The following is a 23339-nucleotide window of genomic DNA, read 5'->3' on the forward strand; positions in this document are numbered from 1 at the left end:
CTCACTGTCTGTATTGTAAACAGATAACCTACCTCGCCTCGACCCTTTATCGCCGAAGCCCCGTTGAGCCAAAGCCTTCCTACTCTGTCTCCCGCTCCTCTGACGCTCGCTCTGTAAATCTGTCTTCCTTTTAAACTCTTCTCGCTCTTCTCACTGGCCGACTTGCGCAGTCGTGCTGAAGAAAAAACAGATCAGTAATTGTGTTACTGATAAACACTGGGGATTTGTACCGTCTCCTGTCTCTCTGTGTCCTTCACCCTCACTCTCTCTCATCTCCAGGCTGAGGGATGTCGGTCTCATAGATTCTGGTGTCGAGGATCTCGCCTCCGCTCTCAGTACAAACCCATCACTGACGGAGCTGGACCTGAGTCGTAATAAACTGGGAAATTCAGGAGTGAAACTGGTGTCTGCGGCTCTGAGGAATCCGGAGTGTAAAATACAGAAACTGTGGTAAGTACCAGACTGTGGGAGATTGTGTTTACAGTCACTGGGTGTCTGACACTGAACATTAATGTGATCAGTAATTGTGTTACTGATAAACACTGGGGATTTGTACCGTCTCCTGTATCTCTGTGCTCTTCACCCTCACTCTCTCTCATTTCCAGGCTGACGCTGGTCGGTCTCACAGATTCTGGTGCCGAGGATCTCGCCTCCGCTCTCAGTACAAACCCATCACTGACGGAGCTGGACCTGATATCAAACTCGCTGACAGACTAGCCTTATAATCTTCCAGATTCATATCATTACCTAATTTTTGAACCTTTTGGAAGCTCTTCTTTTCTTCTTCACTAGATTTACAATGGCCTTTGTGCACCACGGATCTTGTACCCCACCATCCTTTCCATGTCTCATTGGAACGTACCTACTCAGAACCCCACGCAAATATCCCTTGAACATTTTCTACATTTCTTTGGTCCGTTTCCCTGAGGACATCAATTTCCAATTTATGCTTACAAGTTCCAGCCTGATAGGCTCATAGTTCTCCTTACTCCAATTAGAGGTTTCCCTAACTTGCCTGTTCCTATCCCTCTCTAATGCTATGGTAAAAGAGATAGAACTGTGATCACTATCTCCAAAATGCTCTCCCACCGAGAGACCTGACACCTGGCCAGGTTCATTTCCCAATAGCGGATCAAGTACAGCCTCTCTTCTTGTAGGCTTATCTACATATTGTGTCAGGAAACCTTCCTGAACACACCTAACAAACTCCACCCCGTCAAAACCCTTCACTCTGCGGAGATGCCAATCAATATTTGGGAAATTAAAATCTCCCACTTCAACGACCCTGTTATTGTTACTCCTTTCCAGAATCTGTCTCCCTATCTACTCCTCGATGTCCCTGTTACTGTTGGGAGGTCTATATAAAACACCCAGTCGAGTTATTGACCCCTTCCTGTTCCTAACCTCCACCCACAGAGACTGTAGACAACCCCTCCATGATGTTCTCCTTTTCTGCAGCCGTGACACTATCTCTGATCAACAGTGACACGCCCCCACCTCTGTGGCCTCCCTCCCTGTCCTTTCTGAAACATCTAAAGCCGGGCACTCGAAATAAACATTCCTGTCCCTGCACCATCCAAGTCTCTGTAATGGCCACCACATCATATCTCCAAGTACTGATCCACGCTCTAAGCTCATCCGCTTTGTTCACAACACTCCTTGCATTAAAATAGACACACCTCAAACAATCGGTCTGAGAGCGTCCCTTCTCTATCACCTGCCTATGCTCCCTCTCGCACTGTCTCCAAATTTTCTCTATTTGTGAGCCAACCTCCCTTTCCGCCATCACTTCATTTCAGTTCCCACCCCCTCCCAGCAATTCTAGTTTAAATTCTCCCCACTAGCCTTAGCAAACCAGGATATCGGTTTCCCTGGCGTTCAAGTGCAACCCGTCCTTTTTGTGCAGGTCACTGCTGCTCCAAAGGAGGTCCCAGTGATCCAGAAATCTGAATCCCTGCCTCCTGCTCCAATCCCTCAGCCACGCATTCATCCTCCACCTCATTCTATTCCTGTACTCACTGTCGCGTGGCACAGGCAGTAATCCCGAGATTACTACCTTTGCCGGTCCTGCTTCTCAACTTCCTCCCTAACTCCCTGTACTCTGTTTTCAGGACCTCTTCCCTTTTCCTACCTATGTCACTGGTACCAATATGTACCACGACCTCTGGCTGTTCTCCCTCCCACCGCAGGATATCTTGGACATGTTCTGAAACATCCCGGACCCTGGCACCTGGGAGGCAAACGACCATCCGCGTTTCTTTCCTGCGTCCACAGAATCGTCTGTCTGGCCCTCAAACGACAGAGTCACCTATCACTACTGTCTTCCTCTTCCTTTCCCTGCCCTCCTGAGCCACAGGGCCACTGTTGCCTCCACCAGGCAGGCTGTCCCCACCCCTGTCCAGCAGTACTTGAACAGGGGTACTTATTGTCAAGGGGAATAGCCACAGGGGTACTCTCTAGTACCTGCTTCTTGCCCTTCCCTCTCCTGACTGTGACCCACTTCTTCAGTCTCCCGTGGCCCCGGTGTGACCACCTGCCTGTAACTCCTCTCTATCACCTCCTCGCTCTCCCTGACCAGACGAAGGTCATCGAGCTGCATCTCCAGTTCCCTAACTCGGTCCCTAAGGAGCTGCAGCTCGACACACCGGGTGCAGATGTTGCCATCCAGGAGGCTGGGAGTCTCCAGGATCTCCCACATCTGACACCGAGCACAGAAAACCAGCCTCACACACATACTCACTGTCTGTATTGTAAACAGATAACCTACCTCGCCTCGACCCTTTATCGCCGAAGCCCCGTTGAGCCAAAGCCTTCCTACTCTGTCTCCCGCTCCTCTGACGCTCGCTCTGTAAATCTGTCTTCCTTTTAAACTCTTCTCGCTCTTCTCACTGGCCGACTTGCGCAGTCGTGCTGAAGAAAAAACAGATCAGTAATTGTGTTACTGATAAACACTGGGGATTTGTACCGTCTCCTGTCTCTCTGTGTCCTTCACCCTCACTCTCTCTCATCTCCAGGCTGAGGGATGTCGGTCTCACAGATTCTGGTGACGAGGATCTCGCCTCCGCTCTCAGTACAAACCCATCACTGACGGAGCTGGACCTGAGTGAGAATAAACTGGGAGATTCAGGAGTGAAACTGGTGTCTGCGGCTCTGGGAAACCCGGAGTGTAAAATACAGACACTGTGGTAAGTACCAGACTGTGGGAGATTGTGTTTACAGTCACTGGGTGTCTGACACTGAACATTAATGTGATCAGTAATTGTGTTACTGATAAACACTGGGGATTTGTACCGTCTCCTGTCTCTCTGTGTCCTTCACCCTCACTCTCTCTCATCTCCAGGCTGAGGGATGTCGGTCTCACAGATTCTGGTGTCGAGGATCTCGCCTCCGCTCTCAGTACAAAACCATCACTGACGGATCTGTACGTGAGTGGAAATAAACTGGGAGATTCAGGAGTGAAACTGGTGTCTGCGGCTCTGGGAAACCCGGAGTGTAAAATACAGACACTGTGGTAAGTACCAGACTGTGGGAGATTGTGTTTACAGTCACTGGGTGTCTGACACTGAACATTAATGTGATCAGTAATTGTGTTACTGATAAACACTGGGGATTTGTACCATCTCCTGTCTCTCTGTGTCCTTCACCCTCACTCTCTCTCATCTCCAGGCTGAACAAGGTCGGTCTCACAGATTCTGGTGCCGAGGATCTCGCCTCCGCTCTCAGTACAAACCCATCACTGACGGTGCTGAACCTGGCATCAAACTCTCTGACAGACCGATCTGTCCCCGCTCTCTGCCGCCTCATACGGACCCTCCCGAGTCTGAAGCGGATCCAGTGAGTGTTTGTGTGAATGTTCAATGTGATAAAATATCAGCGGATCCGCGGGTTTTCTGGTGATATTTGTCTGTGAGTGTTGTTGAAACATTAACCCCGGTCCCCTGTTACTGACACTGTTGTGTAATCTGTTTATTTCATCTTTATTCTCCCATCTGTTTCAGGCTGCGGGGGAATCGGTTCAGTGAGACCGGGGGGAAGCAACTGAGATCTCTGCGGGAACTCAGACCCCGACTGAGAGTGGATCTGAACATCTGAATGTGTGAACATCCCCGCCCGCGGGATGGGGACATTTGGCCGACTCCCCGCCCTCCCCTTTAACTCCCGCCCTTACCTTTAACGGCCGCGCGCCGGGGCTGATTCCCAACGGTTTTAACGGAACCGGCTCGGGCCTCGCGCTGTGCGCGTCGCTCGCAGCGGTCCCGCAGTGACGTGTTTCCGCCTGCTGTCCGGCGGGGCAGCTTCCGCCGGATGTGCGTGTTCGAGACTCCCCACGTGACACCCCGGGGAATTACCCGGACAGGAAGAGCCCGGGGGTCCGGGTCTCAGTCTGGGACACCGGTGTCCCGGGGTGGGGGGATGATCCCGGGAGAGAGTCCTTTTGCTCCCTTTGCTGAGGACGGTGCATTCGGCAGCCTGGCCGATATAATGATGTTAAATGGACAAATCCCTCGGCAGTGACCCTGGATCTGCAGCGATCCCGGACACGGCCCTGAAGTGTGATTTTATAATCATCGGTTCCCCGATGCAGAGTGACGGTGTGAAACGGGACTGATTATTCAACCGGTCACTCCTTGTCGCCGGTCAGTTAATTGTGTGTGACTGTGAGCAGATCATTTATTCCCGCACGTTAGCAGCTCACACATTGTTTCATTTATATTTCTCATAAAAAATCAATAAACCACTGTATCTTCCTATCTAGTGTCGGACTCGAGTTTTATTTGAGGTTTCTGTTGCCCTCCACACCCTGTGCACTGCAACAGTGGGTCAGAGCTCCTCACACTGACACAGTAAGGTCTCAGCTCTAGGCTGAGGGAGGTCGGACAAGCAGAGTCTCGGAGCCCAGGATCTCATGTCCACCAAAGCCCCTTCCTGGCTAATTGACCCCCGCCTGTCCCCCGCAGTTAAAATCGACGTGAATCCACTGAGGTCCCGAGTACGAGAGTGATGGGGGGGGGGGGGGGTGGAAAACCGGCGTCAGACACAGAATGATTCTCCCTCCACACCGTCCCATCACACACTCCCGGGGTCAGACACAGAGTGAATCTCCCTCCTCACCGTCCCATCACACACTCCCGGGGTCAGACTCAGAGTGAATCTCCCTCCATACCGTCCCGTCACACACTCCCGGGGTCAGACACAGAGTGAATCTCCCTCCATACCGTCCCATCACACACCCCAGGGGTCAGACACAGAGGCAATCTCCCTCCACACCGTCCCATCACACACTCCCGGGGTCAGACACAGAGTGAATCTCCCTCCACACCGTCCCATCGCACACTCCCGGGGTCAGACACAGAGTGAATCTCCCTCCGCACCGTCCCATCACACACTCCCGGGGTCAGACACAGAGTGAATCTCCCTCCACACCGTCCCATCGCACACTCCCGGGGTCAGACACAGAGTGAATCTCCCTCCGCACCGTCCCATCACACACTCCCGGGGTCAGACACAGAGTGAATCTCCCTCCACACCGTCCCATCGCACACTCCCGGGGTCAGACACAGAGTGAATCTCCCTCCGCACCGTCCCATCACACACTCCCGGGGTCAGACACAGAGTGAATCTCCCTCCACACCGTCCCATCGCGCACTCCCGGGGTCAGACACAGAGTGAATCTCCCTCCACACCGTCCCATCACACACTCCCGGGGTCAGACACAGAGTGAATCTCCCTCCACACCGTCCCATCGCGCACTCCCGGGGTCAGACACAGAGTGAATCTCCCTCCGCAACGTCCCGTCACACACTCCCGGGGTCAGACACAGAGTGAGTCTGCCTCCGCACCGTACCATCACACACTCCCGGGGTAAGACACAGAGTTAATCTCCCTCCGCACCGTCCCATCACACACTCCCAGGGTCAGACACAGAGTGAATCTCCCTCCACACCGTCGCATCACACACTCCCGGGGTCAGACACAGAGTTAATCTCCCTCCACACCGTCACATCACACACTCCCGGGGTCAGACACAGAGTGAATCTCCCTCCACACCGTCCCATCACACACTCCCGGGATCAGACACAGAGTGAATCTCCCTCCACACCGTCCCATCACACACTCCCGGAGTCAGACAGAAAGTGAATCTCCCTCCGCACCGTTCCATCACACACTCCCGGGGTCAGACACAGAGAGAAGCTCCCTCCTCACCTGCCATCTGAAGGCTTGTTCATGAAGCCCCACTTCATGCCGGTCGGAAACCCGGCCCCTCCCTGACCCCTCAGCCCGAACGTCTTCACCTCCCCGAGGATCCAGTCCGCCCCCTTCAGCAGGATCTCCTTCGTCTTGTACCAGTCGCCCCGCCGTAGCGCCCCCTTCAGCCTGGGGGACAAGAGTGGAGGGGAGTGGGAAGAGGGGGAAAAGAGTAAGGGGGATTGAAAAAGATTTATGTCCTGTCATCACCCTGATAGCGAGGGAGTGCCCCCAATTTCCTGTGAGTTATGGAGCGTCTGAATTTCCCTGGCAGGTCAGAGTGTGCTGACGTTCACGTCCCAGATGCAGGCAACTCAGAATTGATAACCCTTCGCCTTGGGGGCTTCAGAAAAGACACCCCCTCCCGTTAAGTACGGGAGAATCACAAGTTCCCACGGTTTTATAAAATGAGCAGCCAGAAAGATCCATTACTCAAACAGGTGACGTCCACAAATACTCCAACCTTCTGAATTCGGGAATGTCCACAAATACCCCAACCCCTAAATTAGGGGACGTCCACAAATATACCCAACCCCTAAATTAGGAGACGTCCAAAAATACCCCAACCTCTGAATTAGGGGACTTCCATAAATACCCCAAACCCTGAATTAGGGAATGTCCACAAATACCTCAACCCCTGAATTAGGGGACGTCCACAAATACTCCAACCCCTGAATTAGGGGACGTCCACAAATACCCCAATCCCTGAATTAGGAGACGTCCACAAATACCCCAACCTCTGAATTAGGGGACTTCCACAAATACCCCAAACCCTGAATTAGGGAATGTCCACAAATACCTCAACCCCTGAATTAGGGAACGTCCACAATTACCACAACTCCTCTATCAGGGGACGTCCACAAACACCCCAACCACAGAATTAGGGGACGTCCACAAATACCCCAACCACAGAATTAGGGGACGTCAACAAATACCCCAACCTCTGAATTAGGGGACTTCCACAAATACCCCAACCCCTGAATTAGGGGACGTCCACAAATACCCCAACCACAGAATTAGGGGACGTCCACAAATACCCCAACCTCTGAATTAGGGGACTTCCACAAATACCCCAACCCCTGAATTAGGGGACGTCCACAAATACCCCAACCCCTCTATTACGGGATGTCCACAAATACCCCAGTCTCTCTCTGAGGGAACGTCCACAAATACCCCAATCCCTGATTGAGGGAACGTCCGCAAATACCCCAATCCCTGAATGAGGGAACGTCCACAAATACCCCAATTCCTGAATGTGGGAACGTCCACAAATTCCCCAATCCCTGAATGAGGGAACGTCCACAAATTCCCCAATCCCTGAATGAGGGAACGTCCACAAGTACCCGAAACCCTGAATGAGGGAATGTCCACAAATTCCCCAATCCCTGAATGAGGGAACGTCCACAAATACCCCAATCCCTGTGTAACACTTACCCAACAGGCTGGTATATGTCTAGGGGAAAAGGAGACCCAGTCACTCACCAACCCACCTCCCGTACTCGCAGGTGCTGTGAGAATCAAGTTTATGCCTCGCGCCCGCCCACAGTATGAAACCCACAACAAATACCGTTATGAAATACACTTTAAAGAGTTTACTAAAATTAAAAGAGTATTAGGCAATACAATATATCTGCAAGGAAAAAAACAAAAGGCGCCAACTTATCAAAGTTCAGTCAGTTTAATGCACATCGCTGGAGCTCAACCATCGAACCATCCAACCCCTCGTCGCTTGCCTCCGACCTCCACGTCTTCGCACCTAGGCCCCCCCGGGTCTTCCGAGCAGAGCAGCGCACGTCCACCTTCCTCGGCGTCTTCCTCCCGACTCCCCACCAAAAGCCCGCGAAAAACCCCTTCCCCACGTGCCCAGCCTCACAAGACAAAATAACATTCCCCATTGGTTAACAAATGAATACAATTACCATATCAGCAAGTATAAAGCAAAACAACTACGAGAGAAACACTTATCAGACAAAGAAGCATTCTTACTCTAAACAAACCAAGAAAACCCATTTTTAGTAACATACACAGGACATTGTACATTCTCTCCCCACCAGCAAATGTCATGCCCTCATGGCATTACCAGAGTTCCCCAACGCTTCTTGCAACACTCAAAACCCAACCCAGGTGCAGAAAACAGTGACATAACTACCCAGAGCGGTAGAAATCACACTCGGTTCTCCTGGTACCGCTCCGGGGGCGCCTAATTCTCTGAGACCTCCATACCCCTTCTGCCCCACTGGGCTGCCTCTTCACCTGCGAACCCACTGTCTCGGACACCCCAGGTCTATCTGACAGACCCCCACCCCCTTCCGCACGGGATCCTCCCTCACCTGAGATCTCTCCGGCTCACGCTCGGGTTCCACCCTCTCTCCCCCCAATGTTGGCTGCCTCTCCATCTGACCCTCAAGACCTTCCCTCCTCTCACCCAACTCAGTATGGGAAGGGCCAGGAGCCTCCTCTTCTGGTACTGGAGTCGTCCTCATCCGAATCGGACCCGTCCCCGCTCTTCAGCAGCGGGCTCTTCTCTTTCTCTGCACCCTCGCAGAGTCCTTGTACTGGGCGTAATCTCCCACTCTGGCTCCGTATCCACCTGCACCGCTTGACCCAGCGGCAGCAGGTGATTTCGATGGAGTACCTTGATAGGCCCATTCCCATCCTCAGGTTTCACCCGGTAAACTGGCAGGTTCGGCATCTGGCTCTCTATTACATAGAGGGTGGCCGTCCGTCGATCTGCCAACTTGTGCTTACCAGGGAGTCCCAAATTCCGTAAAAGGACCCGGTCGCCCGGCAATAATTGGACAAACTTCACCTTTCGATCATACCGCATCTTATTCCTCTGATTTTGTTTGGTAGCCGCCGCCTCGGCCAACTCGTACGCCCGCTGTAACTCCCTCTTCATGTCGAACACATACTTTAGATGGGACTTCCCGGGTAATTCACCCACTTCACCCCCAAAACACAAGTCAATGGGCAACCTCGCTTCCCGCCCGAACATCAGATAATAGGGCGAATATCCTGTAGCATCATTGCGAGTACAATTGTAACAGTGAACCAATTGTCCAATATGACGACTCCACCTGCTTTTCTGCCCAATCTCCAGCGTCCCGAGCATATCCAACAGGGTCCGATTGAACCTCTCTGGCTGCGGATCTCCCTGTGGGTGATACGGGGTAGTCCTGGATTTCTCACCCCCAAGCATAGTCAGTAATTCATGGATAAGGCGGCTCTCAAAGTCCCGCCCCTGATCGCTATGGATTCGCCTGGGAAGGCCGTAATGAACAAAATACTTCTCCCATAACACCTTCGCCACTGTCGTCGCCTTCTGATCCTTAGTGGGAAATGCCTGAGCATAACGAGTGTAATGATCGGTGATGACTAAGACATTCGCGGTGTTGCTGGTGTCAGGTTCAATCGACAGAAAATCCACACATACCAGGTCCAGAGGTCCCGCACTCTGCAAGTGCGACAGTGGAGCCGCCAGCGCGGGCAGGGTCTTCCTCCGGATGCAACGACTGCAGCCCCTACAGTATTCTTCGACTTCCCCCCTCATCCGGGGCCAGTAGAACCGGTCTTTGAGTAATCCATAGGTCTTTTCCACCCCCAAGTGTCCAGAATCATCATGTAGGGCCTGGAGTACAGCCTGCCGATACTCCTCCGGCAGGACCAGTTGCCAACAGTGGGGTTGTTCCTGAGGCGCCGTTACCCGGTATAAGATTTTATTCTTTAACTTCAACCGAGACCACTCCTTCAACAACAGGGGCACGAATGGGTGTTTCGCCTTCTCAGCCAACGCCCCATCCCCCCCTCTCGACCGCTCTCCACACTGTGCCAATGCCCGTGTCATTTTGCTGAGCAGCGGCCACTTCCCCCGGACTCAGTTCCGGCAACTGTTTAGTCCGTAGTGCGGTCAGGTCACAGTAAGCTAGGGGTATGGCGTCGTCAAAACCCCCCAAATGGTCCACGGCTCGTTCCAGCCTCCCTCTTCCCTCGGCCTTCACGGTGATAGCAAACTGGCACATCGCCTTCACTCCAGGGGCAGGGACACTCTCCCACTCCTCATCCCTCTCCTGTTCCCCCGGCTCCCGACGAGACAAAGCATCCGCATCGACATTCTTGCTTCCTGGGCCGGTACCTCAGGCTGAAATCATATACCGACAAGGCCGCCAGCCACCGATGTCCTGTGGCATCCAACTTTGCCGAAGTCAAAATATAAGTGAGCGGATTGTTATCCGTTCGCACCTCAAACTTGGCTCCGTACAGGTAATCGCCCAACTTGTCCACCACCGCCCACTTCAGCGCCAGGAACTCCAACTTGTGAGTGGGATAGTTTCTCTCCGATGGCGACAAGCTTCGGCTGACAAAGGCTACCGGCCTCAATGCTTTGCCATGCTCCTGGTACAGAACAGCCCCGAGACCCTCTCGACTGGCATCCGTGTGCAGCACATATGGCTTCTGGGGATCGGCAAAAGCCAACACCGGGGCCTGGGTCAGTGCCCTTTTCAAAGATCGGAACGCCTCTTCACATTGATCATCCCATCTCGAGCCAAAAGGTTCCGCCGGGTTCCAGTATCCTCCAGCGTCCTGCCTCTGGTCCCCCTTCCTTTTCTTTCCCACCGGGGGATAGCCACACAACAGTTGAGTCAACGGGTGACACACTTTGGCGTATCCTTTCACAAATCGCCGGTAATACCCACAGAACCCCAAAAATGAGCGCAGAGCGCCCACTTTCTGGGGTCTCGGCCAGGTGGTCACGGCCTCTATCTTGGTTGGATCAGTAGCCACTCCCTCTCGCGAAATGATATGACCAACGTAGCTAACCGACGACTTGCAGAACTGGCATTTGTCCAGGGAAAGCTTCAACCCTTCTTCATTAAGCCGGCCCAACACCTTCAACAGCCTCTCCTCATGTTCCTCCAAAGTCGATCCAAACACTATCAAATCGTCCAGGTACACCAGCACCTCTAACAGATTCATATCCCCCACAGTTCTCTCCATGAGCCTCTGGAAGGTGGCTGGGGCTCCCGATATGCCTTGGGGCATTCGTTCGAACTGAAAGAACCCCAGCGGGCAGATAAAAGCGGTCTTCTATTTATCGCCCGCACTCATTGGGATCTGGTAATACCCACTTCTTAAATCCAGCACACTGAACCACTTCGCAGCGCTCAGGCAGGTCAACGCATCCTCGACTCTTGGGACAGTATATTGATCAGGGACAGTTCGCCGATTCAACGTCCTGTAGTCAACGCACATGCGCACTCGCCCATTCTTCTTCCGTGCCACCACTATTGGGGACGCATAAGGACTTCGAGACTCAGCTATGATTCCGGCCTCCTTCAACTTGCGCAGGTGCTGCCGCACGTCCTCAACATCTGCCGGAGCCAGCCGCCGGGATCTCTCTCTGAACGGGGTGTCCTCCGTCACCCGGATGGTGTGGCGAGTGCTTTTGGAGCAGCCAACATCAAACTCGCCCCGAGAAAAAACAGCTTCCATCTTCAGCATCGTCACCACTAGCCTGTGTTTCCAATCCGGCGACACAGGGGAATCTCCGAAGTTAAAGACTTCAGCGGTTAGCTCCCTTCGATGCTCCGATCCCTCCCCGTTAGGGGTCCTCACTGGTGCGCTAGACATTACCGTCACCGGGAACAGATGTGCCAGCGGCATTCCCCTCTTAAAGGTGATTTCTCTTGCCGTGGTGTTCCTGACACTTATAGCTATACGCCTCGCATGTACCACCCCTGGTCTCTGCACTTCGGGCCTCACCAGCGCCCCCGCCGGAAATCGTGTCTCCCCTTCAAGATCGTCCAGTCGGCACTCCTGGGAATCTGGGGGTCCCCATCACTGGTGCTACCTCCCCGGGTCGGATCACCTTGGGCCTCGCCTGCGTACACCACACCGTCCCGCGTTTACACTCCGGGTCCAGTCCTAGTGAGGCAACCCCTTCTTCGAACACCGCTCGAAACACTGGATGCACCGAGAGGGTCTCCAGAAAGTCTTCCCCCGCTTTCTCCTTACAAGCTCCCAGGAGCCGTCGCACAACGGGGGAATTAGTCCCCACCAGGAGGGCAGCACCACCAGTTTCCACCGGGTCAGGACACACCAACACCAACGTCTCAATAGCTTCGGACACTCCCACATCGCCCTCCGAGAACTCCAATCTCACCGATAGGTACCCGTCGTACGGGTAGTCACCCTCGCTCACACCCCAAATCTGCAGGGCGTCAAATGGGGTTACGGGCAAATGCTTTAGATATTGGTGGTAGAAAGACCGGTACAATAAGGTCACCTGCGATCCCGTATCCAGAACGGCTTTTGCGTAATCTCCCTCTATCCGTAGGCCTACACTGGCACGGGGTCCTACCAGCCCATCTGGAATAGAGGGGTGGGCACCCGGTGGCCCCCTGGCTGATCTCTGGGAACGTGTTCCTCCAGAGGCTCCAGTCCGTTCCCTCACTGAGCCTCTCCTAAGTTTCCCGACACCTCCCCCTTCTTAGTCGCAGGGGGGCTTGTCCTCCGCGGAACTCCTTGTCTCTCACAATCCCACCTAAAGTGTCCCTCCTCTCCACAGCTATAGCACACCCTCGGCCGCCCACAGTCCCGCCTGAAATGCCCCTCTTTCCCACAGTTAAAGCACACGCTGCCTGCCGCCCCTCCTCTCCCAGGACGACTCCCACTCCCAAACCACGGCACTGGTCGCCCCTGAGAGTGGGTACCTCCCCTGTCCCTCCCCTCCAGAGGGGATTCTCTACCCCTCGGTGGGTTGTCATTCCTCCACCCAGCCACCACTTCCTGTATCACTGAGGGTCGCTCCCGTAGGCCCGCGCCCCTTTTCCGCCCCAACGCTCTCTCCTCCTCCCGCACCTCTCTAATCAATTGCCCGAACGATGGAGGGGGGCCTTTCCTATAAGCCTGCCTAATAGTCCACGCCACCTTGTCCTCCTCCAGAGAGCCACTGAATAACTGACTCATCCTCACGCTAGCCACGTCAGGCGCCTTCACTACCCCCCGGCGCCGCAGCCTCGAGAGCATCCCCTCCATCCTAAATATGTACTCGGAGAGCTTTTCCCCTCTCCATTGTTCTAGGCGTTGGAACTCTGCTAAAAGCAGCCAGGGTTCCCCTGACAACCCAAACGCTCCCTCCAAAACTTCTATACATTCCTCCACTGAGGCCCCAGACTTTTCAGCTTTCCATTCCCGAACGGTTTTGGCTGCTAAACCCCTCAAACTTCCCACCAATCGCTGCCGCTTCTCCTCCTCCGAGCCTGGCCACTCCTCTAACATCAAGGACGTATGCTCGATCCAGGTCTCATAGTCCACCTCCCCGTCCGGAGTAGGCTCGGCTCCGGAGAACACCCCCAGCTTCAGCCGTGGCCTCTCGGCCACTCCCACCAGGGAGTTAAGTGCGGCTGCCAGCTCGGAGGCTTCCCCCCCTACCTGGGGGGCGGGGCCTAGTCACGCCTCCCTCCTCCAACCTCCCTTTACTAGTGCCTGCCACCTCTCCGGGGTTTTCCTCTAGCTCTAGCTCCTCCTCCAATGTCTCCTCAGCCTCATCCTTGGAGAGGGTGTGGAGCCCCCACAGCCCCTCCTCCCCCGGTACACTGACCGTCGCCGGCAGTTCCAACGTCCTGACGTCAGCACTCGTACTAACCAACACCCAGCTAGACTCCATCTCTTTACCACACCGTCGAGCTACCAATTCTACCTGCCCCATACCCTTCACCAAACTGAACCCCCGCACTACCGCGTCTCCCGAGACTCGAAAATCCACTCCGCTCACTACGCATGCGTACTGTGCCGGTACACCTTCAAATCGGCACCAGTGAACAATTTTCTCTCTCTCCATTACCCTCACTACCTGCGCGATTCCCCAGCCCCTTGACAATCCAATCCCGGACGAGCCCCCACAAATGTAACACTTACCCAACAGGCTGGTATATGTCTAGGGGAAAAAGAGATCCAGCCACACACCAACCCCGCCTCCCGTTCACGCAGGTGCTGTGAGAATCGAGTTTATGCCTCGCGCCCCCGCCGGCAGTATCAAACTCACAGCAAATACCGTTATGAAATACACTTTAAAGAGTTTACTAAAATTAAAAGAGTATTAGGCAGTACAATATATATATAAGAAAAAAACAAAAGGCGCCAACTTATCAAAGTTCAGTCAGTTTAGTGCACATCGGTGGAGCTCATCCAGCGAACCATTCGACTCCTCGGTGGTCGTCCTCCCGAAACTCCCACTTCGGACTCCCCGGTGGTCTCCCGAGCGCACGTCCTCCTTCCTCGGCGTCTCCCTCCGGACTCCCCAAGCCCGCGCAACCCCTCCCCCAAGTTCCAAGCCTCACAAAACACAGTAACATTCCTCATTGATTAACAAATGAATACAATTACCATATCAGCCATTCTAAAGCGAAACAACGGCAAGAGAAACTTTTAACAGACAAAGAAGCATTCCTACTCGTAACAAACCACAGAAGCCCTTTTTAGTAACATACACAGGACATTGTACAAAACTGGCTCTGGATGGAGAATGGTGGGGTTAATTTCGCCCCCTTTTCCCACTAAACTAGCCCGCACCTCCCAATAACACCACCCCGTGCTTCCGCTGACTCCACTTTCTCCACTCCTCCTACCGACCCCGCCCTCTCCACTCCCAATGACCCCACCGCTCTCCGCCCTCTGACCCCGCCCCTATTTCCACCGACCTTTTGCTCTTCACCTACTGACCTAGCCCTGTCCCCCGCGAGCTAGGCCACTTCCCCTAATGATCTGCGCCCCATTCTCTGACTATACTCCGTACCCTTCCGATCCCGTTCACTGCTCCCACTGCCAGATCAGAGCGTAAGATACAGAAGCAAAAGTTCTCCCTCGCCCACTCTCATTGCCCACCTCATCCAAGCGCTTCTGGGCGCCGATCCTCCTCTTTCATCCCGATCCCTCCATGTTCCATCCTAAACATCTCTAAAATTCCCTACTGCATCAGTCGCAACCGGCATCCCCTGCAGTGAATACGAGGCAGCCACCACAGTCTGTGTTGGGACCGTCCATGACGAAGTTGTTTAAGATCAGCTCCTGAACAGCGACGGCGCCTGGGCCCACAGATGAGAAGTCCGCTCTCTGTAGTTCTTTTAATTATTTGCCTTTTAACTTCTTTTATCGATTACTCCTTCGCGTGCTACACATCTCAACCTCACCCGCGGGGGCATTTTCACGTGTTCCGCCGTGTGAGCGCGCCCATCTCTGCAGAAACAACGGACTCCAGCGCCACCCTCTGGTTGGACAGCGATGGTGCATCTGCAATAGAACTCTTGGTGCATCCATCACTGTCAGGCTGGGAGAGAAATTAGCGGACTGGTCTTCACCGCAAGAATCAGAATCAGGTTTATTATCACCGGCATGTGTCGTGAAATTAGTTAACATAGCCGCAGCAGTTCAATGCAATAATACATAGAACGGAAAATCAATCAATTACAGATAATGTATATAGAATAGATTAAAAATCGTGCAAAATCAGAAATAATATATATTGAAAAAGTGAGATAGTGTTCACGGGGTCAACGTCCGTTTAGGAAACGGATGGCAGAAGGGAAGAAGCGTCCATGGCGGAGTTGTTTAAAATCAGCGGTGACCAGCGACGCCGCCTGGAGAGTCAGACTGGAAGTCCAGTGCTTCGCCTTGTGAGAGATCCCAGAACTGCAATCACAACGGACTAGAGCGCCACCCACTGGCAGAACAGCGGTAGTGCGCTGCAGATGAAATCCTGGGCGTTTTTCGCTGTTTGAACTGCCACCGCTGAAGAAAACAATTAGCGGACTGTTCTTAATTGTCAGAGAGTTGGAGTTTAACAACAGGGACGTTAAACTACACTTCTACTTGGTGAGGCCACTCCTCGAGTACTGAGCACAGTTCTGGTCCCTCGTTTCGAAAAGAATATGAGGTAGTGACTGTTACAGTCACGAATTCGGCAGCGCAGCGGGTTCGGCAAATGCGCTCGTGATTATTGTACGTGAACCCCTCAGGCTCGGACAGCACGTGCTCGACTGGGGGAAGACAGCAACTGAGAAATCTCGTTTCTGTGTATCATCGAATTATTATTTCATTGCGATGGTATTTAACAACATTCTTTCCGTTGTGGTGCTTGCCGAGGCATGAACAAAGCACAGCAACTTTTCGCTGCTGGTTGCGTTCGGCCTTGCCTGAGAAATTGGACGTTCGACTCAACTGACGCTGAATGCTAGCGGTATTCGTTTGATATTTAGTTACTCCTCTCAGCCGCAGTGATGGCATCGTTTTCCATTGGAGAGTTTTAGTTAACCGCCCAGGCTGGCTGAGCGTTTAATGCTTTCCGTCCCTCTAAACTCTGTTTGCATGAAAGTTTGGGAATTTTCGTCCCACTTCAGAGTCTCTCTCTCTCTCTACACTTGGTCTTATTCGAAGGAAGTGACAGCTGACGCCATTTTGAAGCTCTGACCTGAGAATCGCCTTTCTGAGATAGCGGCCCCATCCGGATTTCATCCCACACCGGTTAGTCTCCCGATACAGTGACACCATCCGAACTCCGAGGAACTGCAGGCCAGTCATGATATGTGCGACCCCTAGCGAGCCAAGCGAGGATGACAGCGATAAAACAAAAAGGCCGACAAATATAGCGTATAAAGGGAGTGAATTCACCCAGGATTGAAGGTGAAACTATTGTTAATCAATATATTAACAGGATAACACCATTGGTGGCAGTTCCAACAACAATTGCTCAGGTGATTGGCAATCTCCTGAGAAACATTCAGTGCTCAGCCGACTCTGTGGCTGTTAACGAAGAAGAACTGAAAGTGTTTCAAACATTAAAGTGGCCATTGACTACTGCACCTGCTTTAAGAAACACTGCTACAGATAAACCATTTATCCGAGATGTTAACGATAAACACATGATGGAAGTCACACAGGAAAATATAGTCTAAGACCCTGTGTCCATGTATGTTGCAGAAATCTACAGTCCAACACAGTATAGCTTGACATCTCCCTAAACGAACACTAGGGGGCAGCATCAAGTCCGTTTGCTTCTCATTTTTTGGGTATTTGCATTTAGACAATATTCAACCCGTTCAATTCTTCTACCAAAGTCCTTGCCGACACATTTCATGATCCTGTATTCTAGCTGCCATTTCTTTGCCAATTCTCATAATCTCCTTAAGTACTGCTGCAGCCTCTCAAATTCCCCAAAAGAAAACATCAACCGATTCACTTCTGACTCTTCTGCTTGTTGTTTCATCAAAGAATACCAACAGATTTGACAGGCAAGATTTTACCCTGAAGAAATCATGCTGACTAAAGCATATTTAACCAAGTGTCTCCAGGTACCCTGAGATCTCATCCTTAATAATGGACGCCAACAACTTCCCCACCACTGAGGTTAGACTAACTGGCCAATAAGTTGCTTTCTTCTGCCTCTCTCCCTTCCTGAAGCCTGGAGCGCTATCACAGAGATTCTTGATAATAATGCCTCCACAATCTCTCCGGCCACCTCTTTCAGAACCCTGCGGTGTCACCATCTGGTCCAGGTGGCGAGCCTCCCTTCAGACCTTCAGGTTTTTAAGAACCCTCTCCCTTCTAAAGGTGACCACTCATTTCATGATCCCCGACACCTGGAACTTCTACCAAACCGCTGGTGTCTTCCACAATGAAAAACAACGCAAAATAATTTCTCACTTCTTCCGCTATTTCCTTGCTCCCCATTGCTACCGCTTCAGCATTATCTTCCTGCGGCCCGATATCCACTCTCACCACTCTTTTACACTTTATGCATCAGAAGAAACTTTTAGCATCCTGGTTAATTTTATGGACTTGCGTAATTTCGCATTCCACCTTTACCAAAAGAAATGACCTTTTCAGTTGCCTTCTGTTAGGTTTTAAAAGTTTTCCGAATAATCTGACGGCCCATTAATTTGGCTCTATTATATGCCCTCGCTTTGAATTGTGTGCTGTCTTTGACGTCACTTGTTGGCTACGTTTCTGTCATCTTTCCTTTAGAATAATTATTCCTCTTTGGGATGTATATACCCTGCGCCTTCGGAATTGCTCCCGGGCACTCCTGCCATTGCTGCTCTGCCGTCACCCCTGCCAGTGTTCTTTTCCGATCAATTCTGGCCCAATCCTTCTCATGGCTTTGTAATTCCCCCTAACGCCACTGTAGTACTGACACATCTCACTTCAGGTTCCCCTTCTCAAATTTCTGAATGAATCCGATCTTGTGATTACTCATCCCAAAGGATGAGCTCTCTAAACTTAAAAATTGTTTAAGCTCTCTAAACAATTCTGGTTCGTTGGCGGGCAGGATTAAGGAAACCCCCAAGACATTCTACACGTATGTGAAGAACAAGAGGATGAGATGTGAAAGAATAGGACCTATCAAGTGTGACAGTGGGAAAGTGTGTATGGAAAAGAAGCAAATAACAGAGGTACTTAATGAATTCCTTCCTTCTGTATTCGCTAAGGAAAAGGATCTTGGTGATTGTACTGATGACTTGCAGCAGACTGAAAACCTTGAGCATGTAGATATTAAGAAAGAGGATGTGCTGGAGCTTTTGGAAAGCATCAAGTTGGATAAGTCGCCGGGACCGGATGAGATGTACCCCAGGCTACTGTGGGAGGCGAGGAAGGTGATTGCTGATCCTCTGCCGATGATCTCTGCATCATCAATGTGGACAGGAGAGGTTCTGGAGGATTGGATGGCTCCAGATGCTTTTCCTTTATTCAACAAAGGGAGTAGAGATATCCCAGGAAATTATAGACCAGTGAGTCTTGATGCAGTGGTTGGTAGGTTGATGGAGATTATTCTGTGAGACAGGATTTAGGAACATTTGGAGAGGCATAATATGATTAGGAATAGTCAGCAAGGTTTTGTCAACGACAGGTCGTGCCTTACGAGCCTGAGTGATTTTTTTTTTTGAGGATGTGATTAAAGACATTGATGAAGGAAGAGCAGTAGATGGAGTGTATATGAATTTCAGCAAGGCATTTGATAAGGTACCCCATGCAAGGCTTATTGAGAAAGTAAGGAGGCATGGGATCCAAGGGGACATTGCTTTGTGGATCGAGAACTGGCTTGCCCTCAGAAGGCAAAGACTGATTGTAGACGAGTCATATTCTGCATGGAGGTCGGTGACCAGTGGAGTGCCTCAGGGATCTGTTCTGGGACCCTTACTCTTCGTGATTTTTATAAATGACCTGGATGAGGAAGTGCAAGGATGGGTTACTAAGTTTGCTAACGACACCAAGGTTGGAGGTGTTGTGGATCGTGTGGAGGGCTGTCAGAGGTTACAGCGGGACCTTTCCTACGGTACTACTTGCATTGAAATACAGACAGCTCAGGATATTGGTTGCACCATACTTAACATAGAACAAGGAAAAGACAGTAGTACAGCACAGTAAAGGCCTTTCGGCCCACAATGTTGTGCCGACCCTTAACCCTGCCTCCCATATAACCCCACAAATTAGATTTCTCCATATACCTCTCTAGTAGTCCCTCAAATTTCACTAGCGTATCAACCTCCACCACTGACTCAGGCAGTGCATTCCACGCAGCAACCATTTTCTGAGTAAAAAACCTTCCTCTAATATCCCCCTTGAACTTTTTTCCCCTTACCTTAAAGCCATGTCCTCTTGTACTGAGCAGTGGTGCCCTGGGGAAGAGGCGCTGGCTGTCCACTCTGTCTATTCCTCTTAATATCTTGTACACCTCTATCATGTCTCCTCTCATCCTCCTTCTCTCCAGAGAGTAAAGCCATAGTTCCCTTAATCTTTGATCATAATCCATACTCTCGAAACCAGGCAGCATCCTGGTAAATCTCCTCTGTACCCTTTCCAATGCTTCCACATCCTTCCTATAGTGAGGCGACCAGAACTGGACACAGTACTCTAAGTGTGGCCTAACTACAGTTTTATAGAGCGGCATCATTACCTCCGGACTATCAAACACTACCCCTCGACTTATGAAAGCTAACACCCCATAAGCTTTCTTAACTACCCTATCTACGTGTGAGGCAACTTTCAGGGATCTGTGGACATGTACCCCCAGATCCCTCTGCTCCTCCACACTACCAAGTCTCCCGCAATTTAATTTCTACTCTGCCTTGGAGTTTGTCCTTCCAAAGTGTACCACCTCACACTTCACCGGGTTGAACACGGGTCCCCTTTGTGATCAGCTACTGTTGCTGATACCTCGTGTGAGGATTCGAAGGACAACGGGAAGAACGACGACACCTGTTTATTTGATTTTCTCCTGTCGTGGATTTCGCCTTGGATTACAAATACAACATAAAAACATATAACAATTACAGCACGGAAACAGGACATCTCGGCCCTTCCAGTCCGTGCCGAACGCTTACTCTCACCTAGTTCCACCGACCCGCACTCAGCCCATAACCCTCCATTACTTTCCTGTTCATATACCTATCCAATTTTACTTTAAATGACAACATCGAACCTGCCGCTACCACTTCTACAGGAAGCTCGTTCCACACAGCTACCACTCTCTGAGAAAATAAATTCCCCCTCGTGTTACCCCTAAACTTTTGCCCCTTATCTCCCAACTCATGTCCTCTTGTTTGAATATCCCCTACTCTCAATGGAAAAAGCCTATCCACGTCAACTCTATCTATCCCCCTCATAATTTTAAATACCTCTATCGTCCCCCCTCAACCTTCTACGCTCCAAAAAATAAAGACCTAACTTATTCAACCTTTCCCTGTGACTTAGGTGCTGAAACACAGGTAACATTCTAGTAAATCTCCTCTGTACTCTCTCTACTTTGTTGACATCTTTCCTATATTTCCCTGACCAGAACTGTACAAAATACTCCAAATTCGGCCTCACCAATGCCTTGTACAATTTTAACATTACATCCCAACTCCTATACTCAATGCTCTGATTTATAAAGGCCAGCATACCAAAAGCTTTCTTCACCACCCTATCCACATGTGATTGCACCTTCAGGGCACTATGCACCATTATTCCTAGATCACACTGTTCTACTGCATTCCTCAACGCCCTACCATTTACCATGTACATCCTATTTGGATTATTCCTACCAAAATGTAGCACCTCACACTTATCAGCATTAAACTCCATCTGCCATCTTCCAGCCCAATCTTCTAACTGGCCTAAATCTCTCTGCAAGCTTTGAAAACCTACTTCATTATCAACAACGCCACCTATCTTAGTTTCATTCGCATACTTCCTAATCCAATTTACCACCCCATCATCCAGATCATTAATGTATATGACAAACAACATTGGACCCAGTACAGATCTCTGAGGTGCACCACTAGTCACCGGCCTCCAACCTGACAGACAGACAGGCAGACAGACAGATAGACAGACAGACAGACAGACAGACAGACAGACATACTTTATTGATCCCGAGGGAAAATGGGTTTCGTTACAGCCGCACCAACCAAGGATAGTGTAGAAATGTCGCAATATAAAAACACAAATAATTAAATAATAATAAGTTAATCGTGCCCAGTGGAAATAAGTCCAGGACCAGCCTATTGGCTCAGGGTGTCTGACACGCCGAGGGAGGAGTTGTAAAGTTTGATGGCCACAGGTAGGAATGATTTCCAATGACGCTCAGTGTTGCATCTCGGTGGAATGAGTCTCTGGCTGACAAACAGTTATCCACCACTACACTCAGGCATCTCCCATCCAGCCAGTGTTGAATCCATATTACTACTTCATTATTTGAAGTATGATTGAATCTTCCTAACTAACCTTCCGTGTGGAACCTTGTCAAAGGCCTTACTGAAGACCGTAGAGACAACATCCACTGCTTTACCCTCGTCAACTTTCCTCGTAACCTCTACAAAAAATTCAATAAGTTGTGTCAAACATGATCTCCCATGCACAAATCCATGTTGACTTTCCTAATCAGACCCTGTCTATCCAGATAATTATATATATACCATCTCTAAGAATACTTTCCATTAATTTACCCACCGCTGACGTTAAACGTACAGGCCGATAAGTGCTAGGTTTACTCTTAGAACCCTTTTTAAACAATGGAACCACGTGAGCAATACGCCAATCCTCCGGCACCATCCCCGTTTCTAATGACATCTGAAATATTTCTGTCAGAGCTCCTGCTATTACAACATTAACTTCCCTTAAGGTCCTAGGGAATATCCTGTCAGGAGCCGGAGACTTATCCACTTTTATATTCTTTAAAAGCGCCAGTACTTCCTCTTATTTAATCATCATAGTTTCCATAACTTCCCTACTTGTTTCCCTTACCTTACACAATCCAATATCCTTCTCCTTAGTGAATACCGAAGAAAAGAGATTGTTCAAAATCTCCCCCATCTCTTTTGGCTCCACACATAGCTGTCCACTCTGATTCTCTAAGGGACCAATTTTATCCCTCACTATCCTTTTGCTATTAATATAACTTTAGAAACCTTTCGGATTTATTTTCACCTTACTTGCCAAAGCAACCTCATATCTTCTTTTAGCTTTTCTAATTTCTTTGTTTAGATCCTTCTTACATTCTTTATGTTCCTCGAGCGCCTCATTTACTCCATGCTGCCTATATTTATTGTAGATCTCTCTCTTTTTCCGAACCAAGTTTCCACTATACCTTGAAAACCATGGCTCTCTCAAACTTTTAACCTTTCCTTTCAACCTAACAGGAAGATAAAGATCCTGCACCCTCAAAATGTCACCTTTAGATGACCTCCATTTTCTATTACATCCTTCCCATGAAACAAATTGTCCCCGTGCACTCCTTCTAAATCCTTTTGCATGTCTTCAAAGTTAGCCTTGCTCTAATCAAAAATCTCAACCCTGGTCCCAGACCTATCTCCCTCATAACAACAATAACCACTCTGTGCATTGGAACTGAACTGAACTTTCTAACATACCATCGTAAGTCTGTAACTATTACCACATGAGCTTGAATTTGTTTGGGGAACTTTATCTGTACACCGATATATGCACAATGCTGCTAACTTTTGATTACCTGGTTCAGTTGCTGTATTTAGTAGTTACTCATAAAATAGTGATTGTTAACTGCAAAATCAGATTCCAGGTGTGACCTCTCCTCCCACTAA

The 23339-nt window shown here is 50.5% G+C and overlaps 1 protein-coding gene and 1 long non-coding RNA gene across 2 annotated transcripts in view; both read left to right on the plus strand.

Moving 5' to 3' along the window:
• LOC140721638 (NACHT, LRR and PYD domains-containing protein 3-like) overlaps window positions 1-4751 on the plus strand; it is a 34652-nt gene extending 29901 nt beyond the window's left edge. Inside the window, exons 4-8 of the mRNA XM_073036445.1 lie at window positions 280-450; window positions 3015-3185; window positions 3341-3511; window positions 3667-3834; window positions 3999-4751. Of these exons, the coding sequence (XP_072892546.1) occupies window positions 280-450; window positions 3015-3185; window positions 3341-3511; window positions 3667-3834; window positions 3999-4092 (775 nt within the window). The 3' untranslated portion in view covers window positions 4093-4751. The remainder of the gene's footprint in view (window positions 1-279; window positions 451-3014; window positions 3186-3340; window positions 3512-3666; window positions 3835-3998) is intronic.
• The window catches only part of LOC140721640 (uncharacterized), an 801766-nt gene that overhangs the window by 476898 nt on the left and 301529 nt on the right, over window positions 1-23339 (plus strand). The gene's annotated exons all lie outside the window — the stretch shown is intronic.

Source organism: Hemitrygon akajei, unplaced genomic scaffold, assembly GCF_048418815.1.
Source record: "Hemitrygon akajei unplaced genomic scaffold, sHemAka1.3 Scf000058, whole genome shotgun sequence".
Classification (NCBI taxonomy): domain Eukaryota; kingdom Metazoa; phylum Chordata; class Chondrichthyes; order Myliobatiformes; family Dasyatidae; genus Hemitrygon; species Hemitrygon akajei.